General features: G+C 48.1%; 1 protein-coding gene across 2 annotated transcripts in view; it reads right to left on the minus strand.

The window, feature by feature from the left end:
- med13a (mediator complex subunit 13a) overlaps positions 1-21,262 on the minus strand; it is a 116,178-nt gene that overhangs the window by 14,683 nt on the left and 80,233 nt on the right. The window contains exons 6-17 of one of the 2 annotated variants that reach the window (XM_042326826.1): positions 20,933-21,127; positions 20,508-20,670; positions 19,268-19,378; positions 15,204-15,968; positions 13,661-13,880; positions 8,182-8,212; positions 7,571-7,692; positions 6,647-6,737; positions 5,681-5,892; positions 5,218-5,426; positions 1,452-2,380; positions 1,079-1,246 (exon numbers count right to left, since the gene is read on the minus strand). In XM_042326826.1, the coding sequence (XP_042182760.1) occupies positions 1,079-1,246; positions 1,452-2,380; positions 5,218-5,426; positions 5,681-5,892; positions 6,647-6,737; positions 7,571-7,692; positions 8,182-8,212; positions 13,661-13,880; positions 15,204-15,968; positions 19,268-19,378; positions 20,508-20,670; positions 20,933-21,127 (3,216 nt within the window). Of the gene's footprint in view, positions 1-1,078; positions 1,247-1,451; positions 2,381-5,217; positions 5,427-5,680; positions 5,893-6,646; positions 6,738-7,570; positions 7,693-8,181; positions 8,213-13,660; positions 13,881-15,203; positions 15,969-19,267; positions 19,379-20,507; positions 20,710-20,932; positions 21,128-21,262 lie in introns of both variants that reach the window. The other variant, XM_042326825.1, reaches the window with a different exon arrangement.

Genomic DNA, 21,262 nt, shown 5'->3' on the forward strand with positions numbered 1-21,262 from the left:
GCAGGAGTGAGGAGTGGAGAGGTATAAGAGAAGGTGAAGAGGAGGAGAGGAACAGGAGTGAGGAGTGGAGAGGTATAAGAGAAGGTGAAGAGGAGGAGAGGAACAGGAGTGAGGAGTAGAGAGGAGAGTATAAGAGAAGAGGAGGAAGAGCAGAGGTGAGTGGAAGAGGAGGAGGAGGAGGAACAGGAGTGAAGAGTGGAGAGGTATAAGAGAAGGTGAAGAGGAGGAGAGGAACAGAGGGAGTGAGGAGAGGAGGTATAAGAGAAGGTGAAGAGAGGAGAGGAGCAGGAGTGAGGAGTGGAGAGGTATAAGAGAAGGTGAAGAGGAGGAGAGGAGCAGGAGTGAGGAGTGGAGAGGTATAAGAGAAGGTGAAGAGGAGGAGAGGAAGAGGAGTGAGGAGTGGAGAGGTATAAGAGAAGGTGAAGAGGAGGAGAGGAACAGGAGTGAAGAGTGGAGAGGTATAAGAGAAGGAGAAGAGGAGGAGAGGAACAGAGGGAGTGAGGAGTAGAGAGGTATAAGAGAAGGTGAAGAGATGAGTAGGGAGCAGGAGTGAGGAGTAGAGAGGTATAAGAGAAGGTGAAGAGATGAGTAGGGAGCAGGAGTGAGGAGTGGAGAGGTATAAGAGAAGGTGAAGAGGAGGAGAGGAACAGAGGGAGTGAGGAGTAGAGAGGTATAAGAGAAGGTGAAGAGGAGGAGAGGAACAGAAGTGAAGAGTGGAGAGGTATAAGAGAAGGTGAAGAGGAGGAGAGGAACAGAGGGAGTGAGGAGTAGAGAGGTATAAGAGAAGGTGAAGAGATGAGTAGGGAGCAGGAGTGAGGAGTGGAGAGGTATAAGAGAAGGTGAAGAGGAGGAGAGGAACAGAGGGAGTGAGTAATTACTTAAACAAGCCAGCGTGCCACCCGTCACCTCTCAGAGAAGGATTGAAAGCCCAAAGTGAACCCATCACAGCAGCAGTGGCAGCTTCCCCACTGAGCTGACATCTGGACTAGAGCAGTGTGACTGAGATGACTACTGATCTGTACCGTATCTGCCTACGTGAGTTTTTAGCTCTTGGAGAATTTAGTCCCTGGTGGCTTACCGTAGGAGCCCCGTCCAGCCATCTTGTGGAACTGCTGCCAGGTGAGGGGTCCCTGAACGCCCCAGGAGCGCACCGTCCTCTTCTTCTGGATGGCGTCCTGGAGTACAGGCTGGAGGGAGAGCAGCACCCGCAACACGTCCTGAGAGCACAGAGCACTGATGTCCACCGCTGGGGAGAGGAGAAGGAGGAGAGAAATATAACTAGAAATATCAACATACCGCTAACTGGCAGGACAAATGAACAGACTGGTTTCTGTTGGTTAGTTATGCTAGCCATCTGAAGCTCTGAAGGGCCAAATGCAAAGAACAAGGTATCAATGTATCAGACATGGACTTTAATGATGGTTAGAACAACAAAATTGTGTTTTTCTTACCATTTTGTTTAGACCAGCGGTGGAGACAGGTGCTCTTGACCAGGGCCTCGTCCACCTTGCCTCCTGACATGTTGTCCATGAACTGGCGGCCGTGCTCCAGGGCCATGTAGCAGTCACTGTGGAAGTCCCTCTCCTCCACCCTCACACAGGCCGGCACTGGACAACCCCCGGGCCCCCGCGCTGCCAGGCTGTCAGGCTCCATCCCAGCCATGGGAGAGAAGGGGTTGGTGCACTGGTCCTGTAGCAGTAAGATCAGTTCGTCTGGTACCCTCTCCCCCCTCCCTCCTCCCCCTGTCCTCTCCAGCGAGTGTTGCCGCAGCGCCTCGAAGCGCTTCTCCGCCTCGCGGCTGACGTCCGAGTCGCGTCCGATGATGTCCAGCTCGTCCTCCAGGAAGAGGCCCGAGCTGTTGCCGTAACGGCGGTTGACGACTGCGCTGAAGCCGCAGGTGCAGGGGTACTGGGCCTCTCCCGTGGGGTCGCTCAGGTACACCCCCACGTCGGCCCCCTTGATGTTCATGTTGCACACGCAGATGCAGCAGCTGTCGAAGTTGCAGTCCTTGAAGAGGTTCATGACGGACTCAGAGAGGATGAGGGTGACGTAGAGGCTGTGGGCCTCGGGGATGGAGGGCACGGTGGCAGGTTCCACTGAGTTGAGGGGTCGACAGGTGGAGGGGGTAGAGGCAGGCGAGTAGAGGTCCGAGTTCTCGTACTTGAGCGAGCCCTGGACACTGGCGGGCCCTCTGGGGGTGCGTGGGGTACGGGGAGTGCGTGGTGTGGGGGCGGAGAAGCGTGGGGTGGCCGGTGAGGGCAGGATGCCCGTGCCACTGTTGCTGGGGGGGGCACTGTTGGACATGAAGGGAGTATGGGTCTGGGGTGTGTAACTCTGGCTGTAGTCCTGGTCCATGGCACTGCCCACACTGGGGATGTTACTGTGACAGAGAGAAGTGAAGAGAGGAGTCAGTCACACAAACCAGCCTGTGGGGACAATATGCTAGAGCAGGGATCGTCAACTAGATTCAGCCGCGGGATGATTCTTTCTTGAACGAATGGTCGGGGGACGCAACATAATTACAAATCATTTGTAGACTGCTTACATTTGTATAATTATGATCAGGTCTCTCTACTATGCGTGGAAATACCTAGGAACACATTTCCCAAATTAAAATAGCTTGGAGCTGATTTCCTGGTGTTTTTACAGTTTTTTTATGTCCAACAATGAAAATTCAACAACAACAAAACATTGTTGGCCAAATAAAACCACCCGCAGGACAAAATTAGTCGCGCAGGTCGTCAATTGGGGAACCCTGTGCTAGAGCTTGATTCAAAACAACACAACAAACCAGAGCTTGGGATACAGTAACACAACAATCAACAGTTCATTTCAGTATCAACTAAACCTCCATTATACAGCAGAGGTAAAACAACACAACAACCGTCAAGAGGGGGAATGGTTCACAAAAAAGCAGAGAAAAGTGTCTGCCTGTCTATTGGGGTATCTATTGGGGTATCTATTGGGGTATCTATTGGGGTATCCCAATGCCACTGAGGAAGGCGCTGCCATTTGAAGCAGCCACTCAATTAGGGAGATGAGTCTATTTTTGGGCCTGGCGAGAGGAGGAGAGCAGCTGTGATGAGAGCTAAAGAGGCAGGAGAGCACAGCACAGCCTGTCCCTGTCCATACCTAGGCTACTTACATATATGTGGGACAGAAACACATTGTGGCTGAACCTAAAGCAGTAGGCCCCTGCCTCCTCCCTCTCTCTCCACCCCTATACAGTGAACTACCTTTGATCAGGGCCCATAGTGCACTATAAAGGAAATAGAGTGCTATTTGGGATGCAACCCTTACACGGCAGTAGCGCAGGTTAAGTAGTGAGGGTCGTAAAAACAGCATGACCAGCTTATAGGGCTTTCCCATGACATTCTGGGACTTGACTGCCATTCTTAGCACTCTGAAAGGAACAGAGGCCCCATCTATATCCCCCTCTACCCAGACAGGGGAACAGCAAGGTCCTAATGTTTTACATCAATTGACAGACGTTCTTTTCCAGAGCGACTTACAGGAGCAATTAGGGTTAAGTGCCTTGCTCAAGGACACAACGGCAGATTGTTTCTCTCCACCTAGTCAGCGTGGGGATTCAAACCACCAACCTTTCAGTTACTGGACTGCTGAGTGGCGCAGTGGTCTAAGGCACTGCATCTCAGTGCTAGAGGTGTCACTACAGACACGGGTTCGATGCCGGGCTGTATCACAAGGGGTCCCACAAGGGGTCCCATTGGCCCAGCGTCGTCTGGGTTTAGGGGAGGCTTTGGCCGGTGTAGGCCGTCATTGTAAATAAGACTTTGTTCTTAAGTAACTTGCCTAGTTAAATAAAGGTTACATAAAACATGTGAATACTGGCCCAACGCTCTTAACCACTAGAAATTTGACTTGGCCCCTAAAACCCTCACAAACTTTTACAGATGCACAATTGAGAGCATCCTGTTGCGCTGTATCACTGCCTGGTACGGCAACCACTGCGGTCCCGTCGATGTGGAAAGGGGCGTGCTCCCTCTGCTGTTTCCTGAAGTCCACTATCAGCTCGTTTTGTTGACGTTGAGTGAGAGGTTATTTTCCTGGCACCACTTTCCAAGGGAGTTTATCATTTTCATTTTACAGACCTCCTAAACAAAAACTCCCAATGAGTAGTACTGTTATTGCGGACCTTTTTCCTAGTAGTGTAATTACCATATGGTGGCAATTGAGTGATTTGAAGTTGTTTTTTTATAAGTAATGGCAAAACCAGGTTTGTTTCCCTAATATATGGCTGTATAATCATAGCTGTACCTCTCTGCATAATTTGGGGCATGCCTGTTTAAACAGCCATCACTAGCCGGGTACCACCCGGTTGCTCAACCCTCCACCTTAGAGGCTACTGCCCCATATACATAGACATGAAATCACAGGCCACTTTAATAATGGAACACTAGTCACTTTAATAATGTTTACATACTGCTTTACTCATCTCATATGTATTTTCTGGATTCTATTCTACTGTATTTTTGTCAAAGCCACTCCGACATTGCTCAATCTAATATTTATTTACTTATGGATTTGTGTGTATCGTTGTGAATCGTTTTTCGATACAACTGCACTGTTAGATACTACGGCACTGTTGGAAGACAAGCATTTCGCTACACCCGCAATTACTGCTACATATGTGTATGTGACCAATACAATTTGATTTGATAGACCAGGCTCAGTACCGAGGGATAATAATCCTCACCTTCAATCACCACCATGCTTTCTACACTCATCTCCCCTCCTCTCAATCAGCCATGCCTGAGGAATAGAACAGGCTCCTCAGGGGGTAGGGGGATAAACCCAAGTGTGTGTGTGTGTGTGTGTGTGTCTGTATCGTCTAAGTCTAAATTACACTGCAGCTTCAGTATCCCTCTGCACAGATGAGCATTACAAATTGTAAGAAAAAAAATCCTTGGAGCAGCTGGGAAAGTCTCCATTGGTTCCACAAGCTTTAGAAGCAGAGGAGAGGGTCCTGAGACAGTCAGTTAGCCACGCAGACAGACAGCCATCCCATAGCAGATGGGCCCCTAGCAGTTAGGCATTCAGACAAAACACATTAGTTATGAGTGGTTCATATAGAGATTGACTGATTGATTGATTTACTCTATCAGACAATTCAAAATGCACAACCACACACCAATACAATGGCAGGTGAGGAGAAAAGTGGTTTCTGGACTATGTACTTGAAGGAAATATGTTTACCTGTCTTTGTTGAGGTAGGCCATGGAAGGCACATGGGGGTGGTTGAGCATCTCTTGTTTGCCCACGGTGGTCCAGCTGGGCCTGTAGATGCACTCGTCTGGCATCTTGATAGGGGGCAGACACTGGCTGGGCAGGGTCTTGAGGGGGGCAAACATGGAGCAGCCCACAAATGCCTGGCACAGCTCCGGCTTGTACACAAACGAGAAGTCCTGAGGGGGAGAGACAGGGAGCAGTGGCGTATGACACTGGGGTTAGACCATGTGCTGTATGTACACTGAGGCTACAGTACTATGACTTCAATTGACTTTTTCATTCATCCTTATTGTAACTCCTGGGCATGGTTAGGCTAGAAAACACCAGCAGTCCTAAGTTCAGCAACAGTTAGGTGATGCAGAGGAGTTATCCATGACTTCTAATCAGGGTCAGAGAGGGGGTCAAGTTGAAAATTAGGGGCCAAACCCACCTTGATTTCCTGCGGCTTGGGGCTGCAGTAGCCTTCCTCCACCTCGATCTTGAAGTGTCCCCCAAGGGACGAGGTACCGTCCAGGTTGGTCATGCCCTGTCCGACCTCCAGGCCGCCATACTCCTTACTGCCCATGTTCATGGGAGAGTAGCCCATGATGTGCTGCTCCAGGCTGGGGGGAGTGGGGAACATCTGGTGCAAATCTGCCGAGCCTAGATGAGATAGAGGGATGAGAGGGGAAAGATAGTGATAAATTAAGAAGGGGGGCGTTAGAGACTAGAGAGGAATCAAGGTTCTCATTCAGTGACAACAACAAGTGAAGATCTGAAGTCTCAAAGGCAGCCATGGCTCAACAGGTACGATCAACAGTTTGACAGTCTAACTGCTGAGGCAACAAACACCTTGTTTCACACACAAAGCTATACACTAGTCACATAGAGAGGTAGATAATGAGACACTTGTTCCTGCCCCATGGCTCAGAGCTGTCTGTTTGGAGTGGAGCAGGGTCGCTCAGACAGCCAGTGACTTCTGTAGAACTCTTATCACCACAAGGGGGCGCAGCATAGGTAAACAACATCTCTGGGCTGAGTAGGAGTGCTGATCTATGATCAGTTTTGCCTTTTGCCTTATGAACATAGAGACCTGATATTAGATCAGCACTCCTACTGAGATGCCTGATACATATGGATCTTGGAATGCAAACATGTGCTAAGACTAGTGACTGAAGAAGCTTCATGCTTCATTAGTGAATTAATGAGTATGAACAGGCTGTGCTTTCCAAGTGTTATATTATGAGTTTCTGCATGGGTTTGAGTTGCCTCAAGCACATTTTCAGTGCATTATCCTTAGGCTGAGGAGTGGGGAAAGCTGATCTTGGGTCAGTGCTTAGGGGTATCCTATCCCATAAGCATTGACCTAGGAGCTGATTGAGCAGGCTGATCTGAGAGCAGGGAGAAGCAGGCTTACTGATGCAAGAGACTGGGTCCAGAATGGCTGGCTTTGGTTCCTTGTTGCCAAATTTATCACCTGTTCCATTCACTGCTCGTCTGGAACCAGGCTGTTGAACATAAACAAAGACATGGCAAAAATAAGATTCAAAACATTCAAAAGTTTATTCACAAAAACAACACACAAAATTAAATGACATGTCTCTATATATATTTTATCTCAATGAGACTAAACTGTATAACAAAACATAAATCAATATTACACATTTTCTGAAACCCAAGAACAGTGACAGTCAACAAATCGATGTGACAACAACAAAGCCCCTGCAGTGAGGGGTTGGGGAACCCGGTTGGGGAACCCGGTTGGCAGCCCGTAACCCAGTGGTGGCATTGCAGCCCTCAGTGTGCTTTTGCAGTGTTGTTGGTGCCAGACAGTCTCAGAGGGGGCTGGACTGTGACTGTTCTGTTCTGTGGGGGCCAAAGTCAAAACAGAGTCCTTTGGAAGCCATCCATTTCCACCTTTGGGGCGGGGGTTGGTGAAAGCCTTTTTGAATCTATGCCGCATTTACACAAGTTTTTGACAAATCAGAGCAGATATATAGCCAATAATTGGGCAAAAGATCAGAATCAGTGTCTGTGTAAACGTAGCCGATAACACTGTAATGTGTTGTAGGATGACATGTCAGCCATAGACGCTGATGTACTGCATGCACGCAACATTCTGGCTCACCAACACACACACTTGCCAGGCGGTACTCTAGCTAATGGGATATTTATTGTGGTTTAGTGCAGCGGGCAGGCTATAGTGCTGGCAGGCCCCAATGACCGCAAGTTCATCCTCTTCACACACACACACACACACACACACACACACACACACACACACACACACACACACACACACACACACACACACACACACACACACACACACCATACTGACCGTGAGTTCGTCCTCGTCTGAGTTGAAGAGGTTGTCCAGGTCGTTGATGGACACAGCCAAATCTGTCTCATGGATCAGACTGGTGGAGGCAGTGCGTGCGTGTGCGGCTGCCCGCGCTGCGTCTGGCGGAGGAAGGAGAAGGAACACACATGGGGATTAGGTTGATAACCCACCTGTAGCTCCCAAATATACCTTGACGTCAGAGGCTGTCAGTATTACATGTGGGCTTATTCCTGAGATTGCATTTAATAGCTAGTACACATATATACGCGATATAACCCCCCAGTAAAACACACCTGAACTAAGTCTACTAATGCATCTACATGCCTGAGGAATCTAGATAAGACTTTACCATTACAAATCATATGTGGTGGAGCTACAGACACACCACAGTATGATGGCTCAGACTGATTGATTGCATTTACTGTTGCTGAGAGAAGCCCAAATGACAGACAGGTGGTAAGCTACAGTATGGTTTCACACCATCATCAAAGGCCGGCTTAGGCTGCTACTGCTGTCACTCGGGTAGGCTGTGGACCCAGGTAATATCCCTGTCATCTAACAGAGCACAGAACTACACAGTACAGCAGAGACAGACAGAGGATCCTTACCATCTGACAGACCTGCTGCTCCATCCTCCCCCTGAGAGACAGGGAGAGAGAAAGACAGAAGGAGAGCGAGAAACACAGAGACCAAGAGAGAGAAAGAGAGTGAGAGAGAGGCAGACCAAGAGAGAGAGAGAGAGAAAGAGAGTGAGAGAGAGGCAGACCAAGAGAGAGAGAGAGAGTGAGAAAGAGAGTGAGAGAGAGGCAGACCAAGAGAGAGAAAGAGAGTGAGAGAGAGGCAGACCAAGAGAGAGAGAGAGAGAGAGAGAGAAAGGGTGAGTGAGAGACAGACGAGAGAGATCAATATTGTGCACAAAACAAATGCAAAGAAACAAAACCAATAGGATATAGCTGATCAAACACAATCAAAATATATTGATAATGGATAAACGGCTATAGCAGATACAGTCTATATGAAACTGTTTTAAATACATGTTTACAATAAACACAGTCTAAACCACATAACAAGAGGGGAATCTCTTGCCTAAATGTAGAAAGTACACAGGTGCCTCCAGCTCATGAGAGCTGTTGCTGCTCTCTCAGTCTCAGTTGAGAAAAGGTTATTTTTGGCAGACTTAACAAAAATAGAGCGAAGAGGGGAACGAACAAACGTCTCTGTACAGACTGTACTAATGAGATTTCCAGACAAGGCTACCAGTGTATGTGAGAAATGCCATGGCCTCCTAGGCCAGGGAGGGAGGGAGCCCTAACGCCACTACACTACGTCAATACCTCTCAGGGATAGGACTGTTCTTGTGGGTCTCTGTGGCTCAGTTTGTAGAGCATGGCACATGCAAAGCCAGGATTGTGGGTTTGATTCCCATTGGGGCCACCAATTCTGAGAATGTATGCATGTCTGACTGTATGTCACTTTGGATAAAAGCGTCAGCTAAATGTCATATATTATGATGGGGCCTCCGTGTACATGGCAGGCATGCAGAGTCACACACACACAAGGGGTTGGGGCTGAAGGAATGGCATGTTCCAGTAGCCATTGATTTCATTACGCTTCAGGGGCTCTCTCTCTCTCTGTGTAAAGGACCTTTAATCTGTTTCCTTTGAAGGCCTGCTGCAATACGGGGGGGAGAACGGCACAAGCAGCAAACAGAAAACGTATGACGCCAGCTAGCCCCTTATCAATAACTGGCGCTTGGCTGGAACGCCGGGGCCTGTGTTTGTATGGATGGGTTCCAGCCTGGCGTCACACTGCCCTTATTATTCCCAAACGGTTTGCATGAAAGAATCCTCTCTCTCTCTTTCTCCACATCTCTGGCCATTTCATCTGAGGGGTCAGGCACTTATTCACAAGATCCTGCCCTCTCAAACACAGCCATTTCAGTCTGTAAATCCAAAGAATGTGGATGCTGTAGTGACATGGCGACCTCATTGTAAAGCAGAGTAGAGGAGCCTGCTGCCACTGAACAACACGCAGTTTAGACCAGCGATTCTTTGCTCCAGTCTGAACTTAAACGACTTAAACCAGTTAGAAAGTGTATAGAAGTAATAATAAACTTACAATTTTAAATAATTTAATCTCTGAACAATTTCTCTTCAATCACAGTGTTTTCAATATAGAGCTATTAGCAGTGATAATTTTGTTGATTTTGTGGTCTCAAACCAGTTTATTAAAAAAAAAAAAATTACGAATATGGGCAAAATGTAAGAAGTGACAATGAAAGGTGGGAATGTTGTTCCCTTGTCATATAATGGATACATTTACATCAGTATAGTATATGATACATCAGTATAGCATTAAAAATAGTTTTCCAGATTGCATTTTGGTGATTCTTGTTTTCACAATGTGAATATTGGGTCGCCCTGAGAAAACCTGGTTGAATTTGGGTCCCGAGGCAAAACCAATTGAGAACCACTGGTTTAGACCTTAGACCAGCCAGTCAGTGTGATGTTCATATGGTGCCCCACAGTACAGCTCTACCAGAGACTCCCTCTCCTGTTTTCTCTGCTGCTACTATATGCCCAGCTCCACTGCTAAGTGAGTGTGCTGTTTGGTTTCATAGGCAGGGGTTTCTAGTCAATGTTCCCTCTAAGCTACACGTGTGCGCAGCTCCCCAGGGGCTGCCGCACAGAAGAGAAGAAATATCCCCCCGCACAGAGAAGCACAAGATTTAATTTCACTCAACTTTCTAGAGTTTAACTTTTTTATTTATTTAACCTTTATTTAACTAGGCAAGTCAGTTAAGAACACATTCTTATTTACAATGACGGCCTAGGAACAGTGGGTTGACTGCCTAGGAACAGTGGGTTAACTGCCTTGTTCAGGGGCAGGACGACAGATTTTTACCAGGTCAGCTCTGGGATTCGATGTAGCAACCTTTCAGTCCAACGCTCTAACCACTAGGCTACCTGCCGCCCCCAGTTCTAGAGTGAACACTATCAACGCTTCCCTTTACTCTGGGAATTGTGGTCGAATTAACGCAATATTAACTACTTTCAATGCAACATGGCGAAACAAAACCAACTATGCAAGACTTAAGTATGTAGAACTAACTATGTAAGAGATTGTGTTGTAGGCAGAGCGCATCGGAATAGGATTCTATTGCACTGACAGGCACGACTCAGGCCCATACTCTACACAGATCGGTGCGCCATAACCAATCAGAGCTGCAGTAGGCCTATATGTAAATAGACCATTGCCATATATGGATTTGCACCATTCACTCTGAACTGGACTGTTTTACAGCATGAGCGGTCGTGATTATTATGCGCTTGTTTTGAAATCAAAGCGAGAGCTGCATGTAGCCACGTGTGGGTGCACATGTTGTTCATATCCTTTGCTAGTTAGTGAGTTATTTGCCCAGTTATAGATCATTTGTAGTCAGCAATGTAGGAGTGGTTGCTTCCTACAAGAGCACAAAACGTGTGCATTTCTAGCCATCTTTGAAAAGCAAGTCAGGTAAATAGCTTTTTTATGTCTTAAAGGGGCAGTGTTATATTTTGAAACAGGCTTGAATGAGCTAAGTAGCCAATAGGCAAAGGGTAGCATAATTTGTCTGATTAATAATACATTTTATTTTGTAAAGTGGTTTCTTGCATCAAACAACACAACATGTTCAGTCATCTCCTTGTCTGAAGGATAAGTGGATAAACAGATTAATGTCAAGCCCTGCATGTCATTTCAAAATGCTCATGGAATGTACTTGGCTGCTACTGTAGGCTGAATGAAAGAACCACCATTTTCATATAAAATGTTATGTGATGCATTTTCTCAATTGTTTATTTATGGTAGACCACTGTGGTAGGCCAACATTATGATCAAATAGCCACCCTAGCCTACTTGGCCCCTGTTAAAACTGTAACTTAAAGCGGGTACAGCCTCAGTGTTCCCAGTAAACACATGCTGGAAATTGAACATCATTTTCCCAATGTTCAAGTTTGCGTTCAGCAGGAAAAAAATTGAGGGAACATTGTTTCTAGTGGTTCAACTGGAACACGTTTGGAGCTTTGACAGCATGCCAACCTCCTGCACACACACACAACTCAGCTGGATGGGACATAAGCAAATTTGGCAATGCCAAGAGAGTCTATGGCACACACCCACTCATGAACACACACATAAAAGTGCCCAAAACATAGGCCGTCGCTTTGCAGCGTCATCAATGCAGAGTAAAGCAGGACTAAGAGGGAAAGATGTAGCTGAGCTAACACACACACACAGTCCAAGTGCTCAGCAGATTGTGGAAGGGCTCCACAGCACATAGTGGCCACTGGGGGACCTCCTGTATCAGAAGCAGCGCAGCAGTAACAGTACACACAGTACAATACCACACACACAGTACAGTACCACACACACAGTACAGTACCACACACAGTACAGTACCACACACACACGCACAGTACATACCACGCACACAGTACAGTACCACACACACACACAGTACAGTACCACACACACAGTACCACACACACAGTACAGTACCACACACACACACAGTACAGTACTACACACACACACATTACAGTACACACACACACAGTACAGTACCACACACACACACACACAGTACACACACACACACATTACAGTACCACACACACACACAGTACAGTACCACACACACACACACAGTACCACACACACAGTACAGTACCACACACACAGTACAGTACCACACACAAAGTACAGTACCACACACACACAGTACACACACACAGTACAGTACCACACACACAGTACAGTACCACACACACAGTACAGTACCACACACACACACAATACAGTACCACACACACAGTACAGTACCACACACACACACACATACAGTACCACAGACACACAGTACAGTACCACACACACACAGTAACACACAGTACAGTACCACACACAAAGTACAGTACACACACACACACACACACACACACAGTACAGTACCACACACACAGTACAGTACCACACACACAGTACAGTACCACACACACACAATACAGTACCACAGACACACAGTACAGTACCACACAAACACACAGTACAGTACCACACACACAGTACAGTACCACACACACACACACAGTACACACAAGTACAGTACCACACACACAGTACAGTACCACACACACACACACAGTACAGTACAGTACCACACACACAGTACAGTACCACACACACACACACAGTACAGTACCACACACACACACAGTACAGTACCACACACACAGTACAGTACCACACACACAGTACAGTACCACACACACAAAGTACACACACACAGTACAGTACCACACACACACAGTACAGTACCACACACACAGTACAGTACCACACACACAGTACAGTACCACAAAAACACACACACACACACACACACACTAACTTGAGGGAGAAAAAAAAAGCTTAGCAGCCCTTGTGAAATAAAACAAAATACAAAATAATCTATTTTAAACATGCACGCTTCAGTAAGCCAGGTTGATTTGGCCTGTTTAAGCCCAGGCCAGCACAGTGCCTCCCTCCCCCTCCTCCATGCCTCACAGACAAGCAGACAGGGTGACAGGCAGGAAAGGGAGGCTGCCACTGCCAGGCAGCCCTCTCCCATTCCCACACCCACACACTCCCCCCCTGCTCTCCCTCTAGTGCTGGGGGCGTTTCCACAGCTAACAGGTGGTCTAGGTTTGAAAACAGAGAGAGACAATATTCAGAACACATCCTGAGTCCACATGGCAGGATAGGAGAATCAGAGTGAGAGAGGGGGCAGATAGAGAAGACAAACTAAACTAAACGAGAGAGGAAATTAGAGAGGCATCAAACTATTTTGGCATCCCTCTGCTGGGATAATGTGAGTTGGAGCTGGCTTCCTGCGCAGTAGATTTGGGTGGGAAAAAGTGGAGTCCAGCTAGCGAGACATTTACAGTGCAGGATTGCTTATCTTGTGACCCTTAACCGAACCCTTCCTGCAGCAACAGCGATGGGAGGAAAGGAGGAAAGGATTTGACTCAGCCGCCCCAGTTGATGAAGTTGTAACTTTAGCCCTACCTTGTGTTTCTTCCCGGGCTGGCGCTCGCCGCCCATCTTGTCCTTCTTGTCAGAGAAGGAAAACTTGACGTCCCCGTCCTCGAAGGCGTACGGATCCACCTCAGGCTCGTGGTCATTGTCGTCGGTAATGGCGGCGGCCAGGTACTGGTTCCTCCGCTGGAGGTACATCTGCACGCGCTCCTCGGACACCTTCAGAGGCCGCTTGGAAGTGGCCATCAGTCTGGGTGTGGATGGGGACAGGGGAGATTTATTAGGTCAGGCAAGGCCACAGAGTGCAGTCTATCAATAGTAATCCATCAACATTCATGTGGGGAGGTAAAGCAATGCATGTCTCTTCTTCAATATATTCTGTGAATCATTGTGTTTCATGTGTCTGTGTTCTAGTTGTTGATGTTGTGGTTGTTCAGATGTTACCAGACAGTGAGCCCTGCCGGGGGGGTGACCAATGGGGAGTGAGCCAGCTCATGTAGGTCCTCTCTCTCGCTCCCTCCTCCCTCTCTACGGCTCGGCTGTGATGTGAGGTGACAGTGCGCAGTGGCCCAAGCCAGAGATTAGCATCCATTCAAAGCTATGTCCCTGCCGCCAGGATTACTCCCTCTCTCCCTTCATCCCTTCCCTCCCTTTCTCCTCACCAGATTAGCCCTGCTGTCCTTAGCCCTGTTCACAGCACTGTCCAGCAGCCATCCCTGAAATGCATAACCCCTCAGACACTTCCCAAGACCACCACTGCTCGACCCTACCTGCCTGCTCTCCGGCCCATCCTCCCTCTATCCCTTAGTCCAGCTCACCCTCTCTCTCCATCTCTCTCTCTCCATCCCTCTCTCTCCATCTCTCTCCATCCCTCTCTCTCCATCCCTCTCTCTTCCATCCCTCTCCCTTCCATCCCTCTCGCTCTGCTCCCTCGAGCCCACTTCTCTCTCTCTCGCTCTGCTCCCTCGAGTCCACCTCTCTCTCTCTCTCTTTCCCACTCCCCTCTCCCTCTCTCTCTCTCTCCCGCTCTCTCTCCCTCTCTCTCTCTGAAGCGACACCTCTGCTCTGACATCAAGGCTTCAAGGATGTCCTTCACATGTTCAGGGTGGCGAGGAAGGATGAAGGGGGAGTTGTAATAGAGGGGCCCTGTGTGTGTGTTGAGGGGGTTCAATAAGCTCTCTCCAGTCTGTGCTGCAGTGCTGGCCATGCACATTAGTGATGTATGATGTCAAAAGGGCACATAGCGAAAGAGTAACGTGCCGTATGGGCTCAGCGCCACCAAACATTTAGAAATTTCTGAGGCACGGGCGGCAAGGGGGAAGGGAGGGGGGAGAGGCCTGGTTGTGCTCTTTCAAAATACTTTTTTGTAGAATGTTGGAAGTCCTTAAAAAGGGGCCTGTCTGTCTGTGTACCAGAAGGGATGATTCGGTAGTGGATGGGTAGTGGGAGTCGGGGTTGGATGCCTGACCAGTCAGGGGCATCTAGCACCCTCTATGGGCAATAGTAGCTGTTCAATGGGGAGATAAGGATGAATGGTGAATGAATGAATGAATGAATGGGGGGATACACTCACTCTGTGACAGAAACCACCTCTTGTCCTCCCGAGGCCTCGTCTCTCTCCCTGTCCCTCAGCTTGTCCCCAGGCAGCGTTGGCGTGGGTATCTCGGCCTCTTTCCTCCTGGGTAGGTTGAAGAACCTCCATGGCGCAGGGGAGCCGTCCTCCTCCAGGTTTACAGCAGAGCCTACATACATGGTGGGCTCCAGGGGCTCTGAGGGGTAGGACGTGTGGGGGTGGTGGAAGTGCAGGGACAGGCCATCTAGCCTCCGGGGTTCCCCCTCGCCACCCTTCTGCCCCACCAGGCAGGGCTCTGGGGGCGGCTGGTAGAAGTGTTGACTGTGGGGTGTTGAGGGGTTCTTCATAGAGCCGTTTCCTGTCTCCTCTCCTCGGTCACGCTCACAGGGGTGGGGGCTGAGGGGAGGGGGCTGGGGGGAACCAGTCATCTCTGAGGAAGAGCCGCCGCTACCCACCCCTCCGCCATGCAGCTGGGGGGGCTTGGTGACACTGTCAGAGGGGCGGAGGCCGGAGAAACCACCCCCCGCTTGCTGGGACCTCATGGCTAGCCGCTGGCCCGCCACCACCTCCGTCTCCTTGGTAACATCATCGCAGGCGGTGCTGCGGTGGTGGAAGGGCGTCTGCGGCCTCTTGGTCTGCTTGTCACCCTTCTCGGGCTTGTCACCCCCAGCCTTGTGCTTTGTGGGTGGCTGGGTATGGGTGGGCTGGCCTGCTGACTGGGGCTGGCCGGGGATGCTGCCACCTCGCTGCTTCAGAGACTTATGCCTGGGAGGCCACAGAGGAAGAGGAAGCATGCAAGACATAAATAAACTAACAATAATATAATTTGTTAGTATTCGTGAACATTCATTAGCTCAATAACCAGCGTTGAGCAGCAACACTAATCTAGCGCAATCAATAACCAACAACAAATTGAATAAAGCTGAATCTGTGGGAGCCGAGTAGCAATTGAAAAGCACGGAATCAATTAAGTGAACAAATGAGTCCCTCTCAAATCTAATAAACTTCTCATGTCATGCTGATGCTACTCTTACAAACATCTTAAACTGATGTTATTATTCTGCACTCTATTATTCCCTAACCAAAACCATCTAGAATAGAGCATTCCCCCATCGCTGAGTTCATTGGGGAGAAAACAAAGTGAAACCCTTCTGAACATGACCCAGGTGGTAGGGAGGCCTGCTTCTTGTTGGGTTTAAATGGACTGGAACGTGTTGTGGTGATCCCTGGCCCTCACGGCCCCTACGACACACACACACACACACACACACACACACACACACACACACACACACACACACACACACACACACACACACACACACACAGACACACACACACAATTTCCCCAGGCTAGGCCAGGGGAGAGCCAGCCACTAAGTTAGAACCAGTGTTGTTCACCTCTCATTTCACTGTAAGGGGACCGAGGAGCAACAAGTCCAAAGCCAGACTCTGATACTGACAAGTGGATGTGGGGGAGGGGTGCTTGGGGTCTACTCAGGGTCAAGTCAGCTGGGGATGGGTGTTGTTATTTGGCCGTTGGTATGTCAGCATGGTAACTGCAGGCAGCTCTTGTTGTCGTGAAGCAGCCAGCATGTTGACGGCTAAGCTAAGCTCTCCCTCTTTTATGGTGGGAGGGAGAGATCTATTGTCCTTCCCACTACCTGGAAGGATAAGAATGGAACTGCTTAACTGTCGGCAGGCAAAGAGTAGGCAAGTCGCAGCAAAAACAACACATGGAGTGGGTAAACACCATAGACTTACATAGATGACTCATCTTTGTATCTGTCTCATTATGGCGTCTTTGCGAGCATGGGCAGCGCCATTGAGGCTACCTCCATTTTGAAGTAGTCAATGTTCTACTTCTACTACTTCTATGAGTTGGTAAACAAACTGAAGGGGTGCATACTGCCACCGGGAGTGTGTTGTTTGAACAGGTATGAAGCTAAGGTTGGCAATTCCCTGCCATCTGCAGTTATGGAATGTTTGCTCATGAGTATAATTAATTGTCTGATCCCTCCTGATGACCTGGATTTTGTGATTTTTCCTTAACCCATAGGAAGTCCCACCCAGTTGAGTCCTCAATAGTGCTTCTCGTGTTAAAACAGACTTTACACAAACACACACCATTGTGCCGCACACACGGGGACTCCCTTTTCAATGTTACCTCCCATATGATGGGTTCCCTCCAACCAAATAACAGACTTCCCCCAGCTCTGTCCTCACCTCCTGTACACAGCCTGCCTGCCCTAACACCACCAGTAATAACAGACACATCACCCCCCAGCCCTAACACCACCTCTCCTGTCCAGCCTGCCCCTAACACCACCAGTAATAACAGACATCCCCCACCACCTCCTGTACACAGTCTGCCTGCCCTAACACCACCAGTAATAACAGACATCCCCCAGCTCTGTCCTCACCTCCTGTACACAGTCTGTCTGCCCTAACACCACCAGTAATAACAGACTTCCCCCAGCTGCCTCTGTCCTCACCTCCTGTACACAGTCTGCCTGCCCTAACACCACCAGTAATAACAGACATCCCCCAGCTCTGTCCTCACCTCCTGTACACAGCCTGCCTGCCCTAACACCACCAGTAATAACAGACTTCCCCCAGCTCTGTCCTCACCTCCTGCACACAGTCTGCCTGCCCTAACACCACCAGTAATAACAGACTTCCCCCAGCTCTGTCCTCACCTCCTGCACACAGTCTGCCTGCCCTAACACCACCAGTAATAACAGACTTCCCCCAGCTCTGTCCTCACCTCCTGTACACAGACTGCCTGCCCTAACACCACCAGTAATAACAGACTTCCCCCAGCTCTGTCCTCACCTCCTGTACACAGACTGCCTGCCCTAACACCACCAGTGCGGAGCACGGCGCTCCCCCGATCTATTGTGAAAGTGCTCCTAAAGCAGAAACACACAAAGCAAACTCCCAGAGAGACAGCATAAAAGTGCAGAGTGTCAAGCATCTATTTCTGTGCGAGCTGCAGCGTGACGTGTGCTTTTGCGGCTGTGTATGTGCATGTCTGTGCCAGGAGACAGCAGTGGAACATGCTGACTGCAGCCTTTCCCTTCAGAGAGAACACATGCCCGCACACACACAGGCACAGAGCTGTGATAATGTCGGACTGTCTGAGTTCCAACCCCAACCCCAACAGAAACAGCCTGGCCACAGTCAACCTCGCATCCACACATTAACTAGACGCAGCAGATAATTTGTCAACATTAGGCTCTACAGACACTCTCTCCCTTTTTAGAGCAGACATCTCCCTAAACAGGCCTTCTAGAGGTCAGGCTGGCCCCTGGGTGTCTGCAACTGTGTCCCAAATGACACCCTATTCCCTACATAGTGCACTACTTTTGACTAGGGACCATGGCTCTGTTCAGAGTAGTGCACCATGTAGGGAATAGGATGCCATTTGGAGGGGGGGGGGCACTGTCTCTGGTGAAGAACAACAGCTTTAGCCCCACCAAGAGAATGCACTGTCTGAGCCACCAAAATAAAATACAAGCAGCCACTTGAACCCTGGCAGGGTTGTTACTTAACAGAGGAATAGAGATGAATGTCACATAGTACTAATCAAAAGTTTGGACATAGCTACTCACTCAAGGGTTTTTCTTTATTTGTACTATTTTATACATTGTAGAATAATAGTGAAGACATCACAACTATGAACTAACACATGTGGAATCATGTAGTAACCAAAACAGTGTTACACATATTTTGGCATTCTCTACATGATTCCATGTGTGTTATTTCATAGTTTGATGTCTTCACTATTATTCTACAATGTATAAAATAGTACAAATAAAGAAAAATCCTTGAGTGAGTAGGTGTGTCCAAATTTTAGACTGGTACTGTACGTATTGACATTAAAATGCATCTCACATTTTAGACTGAAGTGTTGAACACTGTTTTGTTGAGTAAGATTCCAATGAAAATGAGTCAACTTCTCTTAAAAGGCAAACTTGTAAACTACAAGTATATCCTATTACAGAAGGCTTAGGGCGCAGGTCCCAAACCAGAGATGCAAACAAACAAACTGCATTGTTCACCTGGAGCAGTTGCAGTGTGACCTCTGTGCTGACTCTACAAAGTCCCAGGTTCCTACTTTCTCCATCAACTCCTCCTCACAGGTCCCATTGGCTGTCACTGAGAACTTACGCCTGGAGAAACACACAACACACAAGTGTCAACATTAAGGGTTTATTAACTATTTCATGTCAGTGGTGTGTGCCTGTTATTTGACAGACCTATTTGGTAAATGTTGAGTGTATACACGTTGAGGTAGATACTGTATTTATTCTCTAGGCCAGGTGTCCTGGAAATTACCACCAGGGACACCTGAAGTCAATATTAAATTAATCATTCTTTATTATCAGGAAGCTGGAGAGGATCCAACAAACTTAATGGTTACACGTCGATCGGGAGCTCTGCCGGGGCAGTCCCGTTAGTTCTTATATACTGCTTACACAGACAAGTTATACTTGGATGATTTAGCTTATTCATTATTCATAATTAATTCATCGTTAACGTTTGGTTCATGCATGTGACCAACACCTCACAAGGCTTCTTCTCTCCAAGCTGAGACCTTGAAATTGAGACACCCCTTTCGGTTCTCAAAACAATGTTCTGGGCGTACTGCCAAATTGCTTATACTGATAGTGAGGTTTCCTCCCAGGCACGATCAATCAGTCACTTGCATGAACTCAGTCAAATTGGTTATTAGAAAAGCACAAACATAACATTTTCCTTCACACAGGATTCCTTAACTGATGGCCCACAGGTCCAATTTACCCCACGGTTTTCTGAGCAAAAAAATAATCATTATATTTAATATTTTTATTTTGGGCATAAAATACTGTAAAAACACCAGCAAATCAGCTCAAAGTGATTTTCATTTTATAAATATGTTCCAACATATTCAACCGGCAGTCGAATATATTAGTCAAATATTATATATGTTTGGACTTCTTGAGGTCAATTTGCAGTCTACAAATGATTTGTAATTATGTTTCGGCCACCTGATCATCCGCTCAAGAAAAAAATCGGCCCGCGGCTGAATCTAGTTGATGATCACTGCTCTAGGCTCTGTTGAGTGTGTCTATGATAGGGTAAACGTGTATGTGTGTGAATGCATGTGCATGAGGTGTAGATATAGCTTTCCTGTCAGCTGTGTGTAAGCCTGTGCTCATTGACAGTGTGTGTGAGCACGTGTTTGCGTGTGCCCTGATTCGGTAGCAATTTTACTTGTTCTAGGACTTTGTTGAAAGAGTGTGTATGAGACAGACGTACTTGTTCTGAGCTCTGTTGATATTGCACTCCTGCCAGACCCTCTCCACCACCTGGCTGGCTAGCCTGCGAGGGATCTTCCCCTCGTGATGACTGGTGCTGTCCACACTGAAGCCGTCCACAGCCGACGACATCTTCACCCACTTTTGAGCCGACTGGGAGTCCACTTGAGGAGGTGGGAAGGGAGAGGTTCTGAATCGTCTCACTGCACACAAGTGACAATATATATTGTCCTACAATAACCAGCTTTGAGACCCCTCTTGTCCACTACACACTATATAAGGGGAACATACAAGTGTCACACCAACTCTCCAGACACATTTTAATATTGTCTAATTGATATGGTAAATCTTATTTACATAATCAATACTATACAGAATGTCGTTTAAATAAACATCCATAGGTTTGTAAATGCTTGCTTATTGTACCTGTCTGGGCCTCCTCGGGTGATGTGGGGGGCGTGAGGGTGACCGACGAGATGGCGGGGTCTCGTTGGGATGCAGGCACTTGGAGTCCACCCGTGTAGACGGTGGTGCAGTGGGAGGAACCCTGGGGGGCCACAGCTGGGATGTCAGACTGGGGCACCAGCACCAGGCAGGCTGGGTACACCATCCTCACACCACCTGGACCGAGAGACAGACATACACTCCCGGTTAGCTACCCGGGTCATCACATCTGAATACATTTTTTGTATGTGATCCCTGAGGGAATTGAAGCCCCATCCTTTCTTCCCTGCCTTATAGCAGACTTTTGGGGGA

Source organism: Oncorhynchus tshawytscha, linkage group LG09 (assembly GCF_018296145.1).
Source record: "Oncorhynchus tshawytscha isolate Ot180627B linkage group LG09, Otsh_v2.0, whole genome shotgun sequence".
NCBI classification, from domain to species: Eukaryota; Metazoa; Chordata; class Actinopteri; order Salmoniformes; family Salmonidae; genus Oncorhynchus; species Oncorhynchus tshawytscha.